General features: G+C 45.8%; 1 protein-coding gene and 1 long non-coding RNA gene across 2 annotated transcripts; both read right to left on the bottom strand.

Moving 5' to 3' along the window:
- Positions 1 to 6: 6 nt before the first annotated feature.
- cfap53 (cilia and flagella associated protein 53) lies at positions 7 to 3,279 on the bottom strand. Its single transcript, XM_015026807.1, has 8 exons — positions 3,075 to 3,279; positions 2,407 to 2,636; positions 2,168 to 2,341; positions 1,608 to 1,911; positions 1,304 to 1,522; positions 1,022 to 1,238; positions 788 to 890; positions 7 to 267 (listed from the first exon to the last, which is right to left on the bottom strand). The coding sequence occupies exons 1-8, from the start codon at positions 3,141 to 3,143 to the stop codon at positions 45 to 47; spliced, it is 1,539 nt and encodes a 512-aa protein (XP_014882293.1). The 5' UTR covers positions 3,144 to 3,279; the 3' UTR covers positions 7 to 44.
- A 2,272-nt stretch (positions 3,280 to 5,551) lies between these two features.
- LOC106943500 (uncharacterized) lies at positions 5,552 to 8,267 on the bottom strand. The gene is made up of 5 exons (XR_001423930.1): positions 8,185 to 8,267; positions 7,440 to 7,640; positions 6,692 to 6,885; positions 6,421 to 6,589; positions 5,552 to 5,686 (listed from the first exon to the last, which is right to left on the bottom strand). It is a non-coding gene; the product is annotated as an uncharacterized LOC106943500 (long non-coding RNA).
- Between the last annotated feature and the right edge of the window lie 3,349 nt (positions 8,268 to 11,616).

Raw genomic sequence — 11,616 nt, 5'->3', positions numbered from 1 at the left:
TGGTTTATTACTAGTTAACTGCTGGTTTGCGGTCCAGCTCTCGGTCAGTCGGCCTGCGCGGTCGGCCGCAGCGCTCTCCTCAGTGGGTGGCTGCAGGCGTCCATCTTGTGCAGCAGCTCCTCCTTCCTCAGGTTGTAGAGCTGCTCCAGGATCAGGCCCTGCTGCTGCTCTCTGGCCTCCTGCTCCTGCTGGTGGCGCCGCAGCCGCTGCTGGTGCTGCATCTGGGCCTGCAGGTCTGCCTGGTACGCAACCGCAACCTGCCTGCGGCTGCGCAGACAGAGGGAAGAGACCATCAGACCTTCAGGTCTTTACATTTCATCACATCCTTGGCGTTCCTCAGGGTTGTGTGTCCGGTCCTCTGTTTGTGGTTACTATGGTAACGGTTTTTACTGAGTTTAACAGCTTCATTATCGACTGATAACTAATAAACTAGCTTTAAAACCATAACTCAGTTTTAACTAAACACAATTATTAATATTTTCCTAAACTTGTTTATCATTTCATGTAATAAACTGGTTACTATGGAAACCATATGATCCGATCAGTCCTCTCTCTACTATAATAAATCCAAACAGAAATATTTAATACTCAGGTTTCTGTTTTGTTATGAATCTGTTTTTATAACATCATCAGAAACAGATTTTTCTGCTTCTGCTGGTTTTCACATTTCACAGCCTTTAGTTTTATAATTATTATTATTACTAATTATTATATGTCTGTAAGCTGCCAGGTTCCTGTCAGATGATGATGATGGTAAATCCAACATGGCGTCCCTCCAGACTCCTACCTCCTCCTCTCCTCCTCGTCCTCCATGGCTGCCAGCTCCCTCTGTCTCTTCGCCTCCTCCTTCTCCTTCTGCAGCTGCTCCTGTCTGTCCTTGTTGGCCTCCACTGTGGAGAGTCAGGAGGAGAAACTGGCTGAGAATCAGAAAACCAAACGGCTCCATCCTGATTCACCACCTCCTCCTCCACCAGCTCCTCCTCCTCCACCACCAGCTCCTTCTCCTCCACCACCTCCTTACGTTTGGTCTGGATCTGCAGCCGCTGCGTCTCCAGCACCTCCTCCATCAGCCGGTCACGCGCCTCCCTGCGCAGCCGGCTCTCCTCCTCCCTCTTCCTCCACGTCTCCTTCAGGTTCTCCTCCATGAGCTGCTCCGTCTCCTGCTCCTCCTTCTTCTGCTTCTGCAGCTCCTCGGCCAGATACTGCCGGTACCTCTGCTGCTCCTCGCAACGCTCCGCCTGGAGACAGACATGCAGCAGGAGCAGGAAGCAGACTCCTGACCTCTGACCCCTGAGCCGCCTACCTTCCTCTGCGCCGCCTCCTGCCGCTGCTCCGTGTCCTCCTTGTCAATCTGCTGCAGGATCTTCATGTCCGTCTCCAGCTCCTGCTGCTGCTCCAGTGCCAGGCGCCTCATCTTCAGTCGCAGGTCCTCCTCCAGCTGCTGCCGCCGCTCCCGCCGCTGCTGCTGCAGCAGCTGCTCCTCCCGCTGCTGCTGCAGGAGATCCATCTTCCGCTGCTCCAGCTGCCAGAGGATGGAGGAGGACAGAGGTCAAAGGTCAGGCCTGGGCAGGGAGCGCAGCCCAGGCCTGAGGCGAGGCGGGGCTCACCAGAAGCAGCGCCTCCTCCTCCTTCAGCTCCTTCTCCCGCTGCCGCCGGCTCTCCACCGCCTCCATCTGCTCCTGCAGCATCAGCCGCTGCTCCTCATCTTGCTGCCGCTGCTCCCGCCGCCGCTGCGCCTCCTGCTCCTCCTTGGCCTGCCGGTCGGCCTCCCACAGCCGGTGGAACAGCTCCTCCTCCTCCTGCTGCCGCAGGCGCTCCTGCTGCTGCATCCTCAGCTGGTCGCGGCGCTCCCGGGTCACCTGCTGCTCGCGGCGCCGGCTCTGGATGCAGCGCAGCTCCTCACAGCGCTCCCTGAGGAGCAGAGGGAGCTCAGCTTCACCTCCACACTGGTGCAGGAATGAGTTGGTAACCGTTTCTGTGGACCAGGTCCTGGTCCTGGTTCCACGGTCCTGGTCCTGGTTAGGAGCTCCCACTTCCTGACCCCAACTCTTAGTCCCAGGAACCAGGAACAGGGAGCCACCAGTCCCTGGTTCCTGTGTGAACAGCTGGTGTTCCTCAGACAGACCTGTGTTGGTAACTGGACTCGGTTCTGGTCAGCGGTTCTTACGTGAACAGCTGGTCCATCTTGTCGGACACCAGCTGCAGCCTCTCTCTCTCTCTCTGCTCCTTCAGGTTCTTCACTCGCTCCCTCATCCTGGCCTGCCTCTCCAGCGTCGTCTCCTTGCTCTCCTCCAGCTGCTGCAGCAGCTGCTGCTCCTCCGCCACCAGCAGCCGCCTGAGCCTGAGGGACACACAGGAGGTCACCGAGGTCCGCTCCGGGTTCTGGTTCTGGTTCTGTTCTGATACCTGTCTCTCTTCTGGCTGATGTTGGCCTCGTGCTCCTCCAGCTCCGCCTCCACGCCCCTCACCACGGCTCCTCTGACGTAGCGGCGCTCGCAGCGCTGCAGCCACCACAGCTTCATGATGCAGTCCCGGTACTCATTGGTGAACTCCAGAACTTCATCCCGGATCTCCTTCAGTTTCTGGTTCCGGTCCACCAGGCGCTGGAGGGGATCCCTATGGGCCGGCTTGGATCTCTGAGACAAGGAGACAAGGAGACGTTACAGCAGGAAACATCAGGACCGGTTTGATGCTTTTAGAGCAGGCATCGTTTCCCATCAGAGGTTTTTGCAGCATTTTGCATCAGAACCTCCTAATAAACAGTTTCTGCCCTCAGTTTATAAATATAGTCAAAAGGAATTTCTGTTATGAAACTATAACATACATTAAATTATTTTAATCATATATTTATTATTTATTGTTATCCACATCTCTACGACTCTGACTCGTTTCTGGACCCCCGCTTGGTGGCCGCGGCCCCCGCCCCCTATCTTGGGGACCCCGGTACAACAAACCCCTCAGCTTGTTATCATTATGATTCATAAAGTCACAAACTGCTTTCCTCCTGCAGTGGTCCGGCTCGGGGGGAAGCTGGACCGAACCGGAACCGAGCAGAAAAGCGGAACTTTTCTCACCATCGCCATGGTTCGGGGCAGAATGAGGCGGATGTCCCGACATTTCAATCTCCCGTCGCTCTCCATCATCTTCTCTCTTTTCTCACGGAACCGGATCAGTTAAAAACAGAACCGTCTCTGCGGTGGGCCGAAGTTCGGTTACCATAGCAACGGGACAACAGGGGCGAGCTGACGTCAGACGGCCGGATGCCGCTGACGTCTTCCTGGCAACCAGTAAACTAAACTAAATTAAACCGTAAATGAAATGATTTTATTCATGTTCCTAAAGGCTCATTTTATTTTCAGAAAATAAACTATTTTCATGTTTGTTTAGAATAAATTATGACAGGAAAATAAACAACCAGCCTGTTTTCTTTTACCCGGACGCTAGGGGGCCCCAACGAGTTACGGACAGAATCACCTCCGGTACCGGTCCAGTTCACAGCAGAACTCTGTTTAGTTTTCAGCTTTGAATTAAGATTAAGAATATTTTAATTCAGATGAACTAAAACCTTCATGTTTTATCTTCTGATTTTTTGTCTAATTTTCTCATTTAACTGCCTTTTTTATTCATTTATTTTATTTGTGAAGCCATGTTGAGATGTTTGGTTCATATTTATGATGAAGAAATGGGTTCCTTCCTGAAGTCGAACCGGAACCGAGCAGAAAACCTCGGTTCCGGTTGATCATAAATATGATCAATAACCAATATGATTAATGATCATATTTATGATCAATAATCTTTCACATTTTGACAAATCCTCCGGACATTGGTGTAATTTGACATGATGCCACGCGGTGGCGCTGTTGGCTGTAATTAAAACAAAACCAAAAACAGTGACGTGAATCTGTTTCCAACATGAAAATTAAAATCTTAAGAAATATTGAAATAGTGTGAAATGAATAAAATAAAATGAATATAAAGTATTAAACTAGAGTTTTATCATAAAAAATGAGAAATTATACTGATGAAGCAAATAGTTTTATTGGGAATCGTGATTTTATTCCTCTGGAGACATTTTTATGGAACATTTATTGCACAAACTGAGTTATGGATAAATGACCGGATGGACCCAGGAGACATTTGGCTTGATGTTTACAGATATTTGTGAAGAATCATCAAGTTTTCCTCAGATTAAATGATCTTTATTGTCGGTGAGAACCAGAAACATCCAGTCAGAGTTTCTGTTCGGCCTGCAGCATTTCGCTGATTCCTCTCACGCTGATGTACAGCGCCACCAGCTGGGCGGGAGGATGATCGTCCTCATTGGTTTCGGGTTTTTCCATGTAACGTCCTGACTTCAGGAAGGATCCCACCCAGCAGAGCTGCTCCTTCTCCAGCAGGGGGCGAACCAGGGACTCTGGAACTTCAGCAGCACCAGCCTTTAGATGCTCCATCTGGACACAGACAGAGTTTTTATTAATTCAGTAAATTATAATTGAAGCAAAATGTTACTGAGTGAATAACGTACTATCTCCATGATGTGGTCCAGAGTTTCCGGACCGGATTTGACCAAAGCAGCTAGAATCTTCTCTGGTAGATCTGCACAGAAACGTTTTCCTCAAGCCTTTAGGAAACTGTTCTCTGCTAAACAGCTTCAGGTAAAACTTCAGTTTTTTAGTCTAACCACAAAACTTTGCTGTTGGATTAAGGTCTAGACTTTGACTAGGCCATTTAAACACAAGGTCACCAAACATGTCAGCATCAAAGACAGTGAGTTAATGTCTGCTCTGATATTGGATGTGATCTCTCATGTTTTAGATAAAGGATAAGGAACGGTGAGTGAGAAGCGATTTACCGGCCAGAGCGCAGACCAGCAGCTGAAGAGCTCCGGCCTGCTCTCTGGAAGCAGATGAAACCAGATCCATGAACGAAGCTCCGGCTCCTTCAGGCTGAATTTCTCCATCAAGGATCCGATCCAGCTGACAGGAGACATGCAGAGTTTTACAGGCTGATCAGCAGCTGGTGCTGAGTGTGGATGTTGGATCTTACTGTGTCCTCCAGCTGAATCAGAGAACATCCTTCCTCCAGAACCACAGCCTGCCACACAGCGACGTTCTTCTCCAGTTCTGCAGAACCAACAGAAAACAGAAATCCTGAAGGATGGAAAGGAAGGAAACTAGACTAAAGAAAAGGTTTCTGTCTCAGCCAAGGCTGAAGAAACCTTCAGGTGGGAAAGAAAGAAAATATGAAATGTTTTAAATGTTTTATGGGTCTAATGATGTGAAGGCAAACTGATTTCTGGGAACTCTGGAGATTTAACATCAGACTAAAAATCTGTTCATAGAAACTCACCGCCGATCATGTCCTGTGCCAACGTCGTCTGTTTGCAGGTTCCCATCAGTTTTGTAACTGTGAAGTAAATGAATAGGAAACTTAATGTGGACATGGAGAGCGTTCTTCAATTTGACTTCATGTCAGTGTGAACATAAAATTAGCTAAAATAAAAAGGATCGAACCTGTGAAGATAAAAACAGAGAGTTAAGTTTTAAAATCACTATTAGGCTCAGATTTAAAAATAAAACACTTTGCTCTAACTCACAGTATTTCCATCCAGCTGCATCTCTTGGAGAACAAAACCAAAGGTTTTATTTTCTGGGAGGATGAAACTTTTTATTCCAGACATTTGACTCTGTAAAAACAAATCGGCGCAGCATGAAGCGAACCGATCACATCCGTCTGAAACTTTCATCTGCTGATTCTCTCCATCACTGAACTGGAGCCTGTTTGAACGGGGCGACCCCGTTATGAACCCGTTATAAATAAATGATTTATTTTATTATTTGGTTCAGAGCCAATCTGGACCAACAGTTCTGAACATTCTGCTCATCATCAGCCGTTTGGTTTTCCTCTTCAGGCTCATTTACTGATAAACAAATTTGTTTATTCTTAAACTTCAATTGGGGCCATTCGAGCTCCAAGAGCCACAAATGGCCCCCAGCCTCAGTTTGGCACCAAGCAGGGACCCAACATGTCGGACAAAACCAGCAAAGGAGCTCAGACACATTAGCTCCCCCACCTGGTGAGTCCAGGAAGGGCAGGAGGGACGGACCTGCTGCCTGCCTGGCACACCGGGGTCAGAGGTCACTTCTCCGACCTATGACCCTCCCTGCACCTCTGGTCCATCTGAACCAGCGCAGGAATTCATGAACTCTCTCCAACATGGCGTCTGTGTTAGCGTGACGTGTTGCTATGACTATGGATCTGTAGGTCTGAGGTGATGGTCCACCAGCAGCCGGGGCGGACTAGCATACCAAGCTAGCTCCATATCAACATGCATTTAAAATGTCAGCCAGTCTGCAGCGCCTGGTGGTTGAGCGGCTCATGAAGATCAACCAGCCTCAGTTTGATTCCCTGATTACTCACCTCATCAGAGACGTCGACAAAGCTAAATGCTGTTATTCCAAAAATCCCTCCAAACGAAGCTTCGCCCAGAACCTGGACCTCATCCTTGTTGTAGAATCTCTGCACCACAAAAGCCAGTTTCTCTCCGCTCTCCATCTTAAGGCCGTCCACAAATCCCTGCTCCAGTTCGCTGTAAATGATGAACACAAACAGAAAGACTGTTGGGTGAAACGTAGAGAAGGGTTCTGTTACTGTTATAATTAGTAACAGAATTAGATGAAGAGACTCTTACATTGTCTTGTGCCGTAGCTTTGCCAAGTCCTCGTCTCTGACAAACTCTTTCATCAGTCACTGGGCACATTGGGTCCTTAGAGTCCCGCTTGGCCCCCACTCTACCTGTGGCTCCATTATGTCCTCCTAAACAGATTCCCTCAACATGGTGGCTGATACTCTGGTAATCCTCCATGTGTGTTTTACTTTGAGGCTCTAAGGAAGAAGATGGAACAAGTTTCAGACATATTCAGTTTGGGCAGCTTAAAGGGTTAAATGAATGGAAGTCAATATGAAGTCCTCTATTGGCTGGAAGTACAAGTGTGTGTGTGTGTGTGTGCGTGTGTGTGTGTGTGTGTGTGTGAGTGTGTGTGTCAGTGTGTGTGTGTGTGAGTGTCAGTGTGTGTGTCAGTGTGTGTGTGTGAGTGTCAGTGTATGTGCGTTTGTTTGTAATACCTTGTGGGGACAATTTTCCTGACATATACTACGTTGTGGGGACCAATTGCTCCTTGTGGGGACCGGAGGGTGGTCCCCACAAGGGGAAACCCTGTTTTTGGGTCAGGGGTCAGAGTTAGGACTAAGGTATGAATTGAGTTTTGGTTGGATAGGGTTAGGTATGTGATGGTTAGGGTTAGGAAAAGGGTAAAGGTCAGGTTTAGGCTGTAGAAATGAATGGAAGTCAATGGAAAGTCCCCACAAAGATAGCAATACAAACATGTGTGTGTGTGTGTGTGTGTGTGTGTGTGAGTGTGTGTGTATTTGTTACTAACACAGACAGAGGTTTTCCTGGGTAAGATTGGTCAGTTTAAGTCTCAGTGGTTTTTATCTGTTGTTTGAATCAAACAGACCAAACTTCTTGTTCTGAATCTTGACCACGGTCAGCAGAGACCAGTCCCAGTTGTATCCCAGTTACTCTTCACAGACGGGTCCAGTTCTTTCCCCAAAACTTTGGTTAAACTCGGAAACAGACTCTGTGAACGTAAAGCAGAGACTCAACAAAATGACTGACATGAAAAGGAATATTACTGTTATGATGAGACTGATGGCAGATTTGTGCTTCTTCAAAATTATTTCATCTTCCTTGCATCACAATCATAAAGGTTTTATTTACAGATGAAAGCTAAGAAAGATGTTTCCTGCTGATCCATCAGTCAGTGTGAACAGATCTGGTTTGATCTGGTTTGGTCTGGTTTGATCTGGTTTGATCTGGTTTGGTCTGGTTTGATCTGGTTTGGTCTGGTTTGATCTGGTTTGGTCTGGTTTGATCTGGTTTGGTCTGGTTTGATCTGGTTTGGTCTCACATCACAGCTTCGTTCTCTGTCTGGTGGGAAGTTTTCATCCCTCAGGTCAGAAATGTGCAGATAATTTTCTTATCATCAGTAAATGTGGTCAAAAGTAGTTAGAGGCTATAGATTGATGTAAAATATTAAACATGAATCATCTTTCAAACCTCAAAGCAACAACATTTTTATTCAGCAGCAAAATCATGTCTGATGACGATGACTGCTGTCTTACCTCTGCCATGTTGGCTGCTGCAGGTTGGATCTGGAGACTTGAAGTGAATCGGAGCCGTTTCTTTAAATCAGAATGAAACTGGAATGAAACTGGAGCCGTTTCTTTAAATCGGAATGAAACTGGAGCCGTTTCTTTAAATCGGAATGAAACTGGAGCCGTTTCTTTAAATCGGAATGAAACTGGAGCCGTTTCTGCTCCAACATGCAGATGATGTGTTTTTACATGAATCAGATTCCTGAGCTGCTCCTTGGAACATGAGTGGGAATCTGTCCAACCGTCTTTTACGGGATGAAAACTGACAGAAGATGAGTTCATCATCATCATCATCATCATCATCATCATCATTACAAAGAAATCAATTACAGTCGCATCATGTTTGAATCCTACTTAGAGTGAAATGAACCATGATGAATGAATAAAATATGCTTCTGTTGAACACATCAAGGTTTTACCTCAAACTCAGTAAAAATAAACTGAAGTGTGAATTTCTCAATCATAATTTATTAAGATAAGCAGGAGATGGAAAGATAAAGCCATATGTATCTGCAGAGGAATAATGCTGAGGTTCAAAGTATCAAAACTAACCATTAAACTTTCTCTCTGTTAATATCTGCAGAGAGATGCAGTCTTATCACTGATTACTGATCTTTTAAAAAACTCAGATTTTGTCTGATACCAATTTTTTTCTGAAATGTTGTTCGATATAGTAAGAAACCTGTTGAGTTGGCAACAGTGGACTCACTATTGTTCACTGTAAATGTGCAGACGCAGCTTGGAGGGCCAGTTGGTCAGTTAAACCTTTTTCACCGGAGAGCAAGAGGACAGTGGTTGATTCTTAGACCTTTTCCAAGTTAGATAAGATCGGCTTCATATGTAAAAATCGGTCAATCATCAATCTCCCAAAATTAAGGAAATCGGCTGGACGATAAATTGGTGCACCGCTAATTCAAACTCCTTTGAAGTTCACAGAAAGCCAAGTGAAGTAGCTGTTGCTGTTCTCCTTCACTGCCTCAGAGACTAAAAGGTAGTTCTCACGAAACCTTTTGCCTGCATTGAATGCTGTCTCTGGATAATCCAGACATGGAATAGATGTCATCCAGACTTTGCTCCAGGCTGTGGTTGTACGGTTCCATTTCTCTGGTAATTAAAACAGGAAGTTCCTGAATATCTTTCCCTCTCAAGTCAAAGCACAAACACAGAGAAGCCTGTAGACACATGTAACCTGGATGACCAGGCCACTGAGGCGGGTGTGTTGAAGCAGCACTGCATCTAAAAGCTGCAGGTTGGTGGCGCTCATGGACTGGAGCTGAATGGTTGGTGGTGTTTCACCAATATGGAGACAACAGCTGCAACTTGGAGTGGAAGGTCACATTGAGTCGCAGAGGGAACGGCTCATGCAGAGGACCTCAGTGTGGAGAAGTCACCAACAATCTGCAGAGCAAAGAGCCAAAGACTCCAAGGCCCACACCAGTGGGTACCGGTGTCGACACCACAGCCGACACCGGCAACAAGGCAAAGCCTGACATAAACGGTAAAAATGCTTCATCAACTCCAGAAAACCCCAAAACGTTTCCCTTTACATTCAGGCTGATGGCGGTGAGCTACTGGGCTGAAGCCAGAGCTGGAGAACCGTTTTCTGGGAAACGAGCTTCAGACGGAGCCACACAGAAAATAACTGCTGAAAAAATGTGTCACTTTCTGCCAGAAGAGATTATTTACTTGTAAGTTTACAACCAGCACTCCCTGTAGTCGCTCATCACCACGCCCAGATCAAAGTGAAAAACCAGCATGAAGCAGCATTCTGGAGAGTAAGTCCAGATTCTGAACCTTTGGCCGGTTGTCGGCCTCATCAGGGTTGCAGTTCTTCTCTCTGAACTCTGATGGTTTCACAGCCTCTTCTTCCCCATGTGAACACAGACACTGTCCCTGAGGCCCAACCCCGAACGGCAGCGAGTTCTCCTGCTTTATACCTTTGTGACCTTTTGGACGAACTGATAAAATCATCCGTCTTGACTGGAAAATTCTCCCTTTTGGCTTTGAAACTCTGTTCCTCATCTGACCATCATTACATCTTATCCATTTGAAATCAATGCATTTAAATAACAGACCTACTTTCCACGTCACATTAGAAAATATTGATATTGTTCAATATTAATTATTGAAATTTGTAGCATTCAGTTCTCCAGAGTTATGAAATATCATCTGACTGCTTACAATTTTAACTTATGTAACTCATACAACGTACATCAGCTTTCCATCACATTTGCAATCAAAACATCATCTAAATAGCAAACTTATCAGAGACGTTTCCAACTTCCTGTGATTAAAGATTAAAGCATTTTTCATAAGACAGAACAGCTTCCTGACCTGTACGAAGGATTTTCTTGTTGGTTTCAGATGTTTCCTTGTTTTACTAGTTTCAGGTCGACTTCTGAAACCCTGAACTGGTTCAACACACTAGACTGTCTGAAAGGGCCTGGAGATAACTGTCCCTGTTAAATCTACCAGTTTTGTCTCATTACTGCTGATAAACTAACCATTATTCAAACCTGAAACAATCCTAAAACCCTCAAGTTATTCTAAAACCATCTAATCTGGCCTCATTTAATCCTGATTTCTTATCTTCTCTCCATCCTGGAGTTTCATCTTCCTAACTAATCTCCTCATGAAACACTTATAACCTTTAAGAAAGGAAGAATCTCAATGAACGTTAACGTGAGTATTCTACATTGACCTGTAAAGAATAAAACTTCCTTCAAGGACGTCTCCAGCTTTCACTCACTGAGAGCGTCTGTAATCACAACTGTGACTATAATAATAATGGAGGAAGTTGGGTTGCAGTCTGAGAGAGGAATTCAAATGATTGATTTTTTTTGTAAATAATAAATAATAATAAATAATCCCATTTCTTTTACAGAACCTCTTACCTCAGTCAGGAAACTGTAACTTTCTCCTCGCCTCCTGCTGTTCTCTGATGAGCCACAACCTTCAAAACACTTCAAGCAAAACTGAGGCTCCTCCTCTGACATGTAATTGTGCCATAGATCTATTATCTGGTGCTTCTCTACCTTCTTGGAGATGTTTCACCTGTCAGAGCTAGAATGTGACATGAAGTCAGCCATCATTGTTGCCATTCCAACTAAAAACCTCCACCTGTCGACTCGTCCGAGCTTCAGCTTCTGCTTCTTTCAGTTCAACTTTTAAATTTCCTTTAGTTCCTTTTATTATGGAAAGTTTAACTAACTTTTCAGAAAAACATTCTCCAAACACATTCCTCTAAACCAGTGGTTCCCAAACTTTTTCTTCTGCGCCCCCCCAGTGGTTTCCAAATATTTTCTGCGCCCCCCCTATGGATTACAAATGGCTGTCTGGTTGAAGACGCTTGTCACGGGGGGTCGACTTTTTTGGGGGAAAAATGAATGAACGTAGCTG

This window comes from Poecilia latipinna, unplaced genomic scaffold (assembly GCF_001443285.1).
Source record: "Poecilia latipinna isolate Pla-1442-1.1 unplaced genomic scaffold, P_latipinna-1.0 Scaffold5377, whole genome shotgun sequence".
NCBI lineage: Eukaryota > Metazoa > Chordata > Actinopteri > Cyprinodontiformes > Poeciliidae > Poecilia > Poecilia latipinna.
Note: the sequence above shows the minus strand (reverse complement) of the source record. Positions and strands in the feature narration are given on the sequence as shown.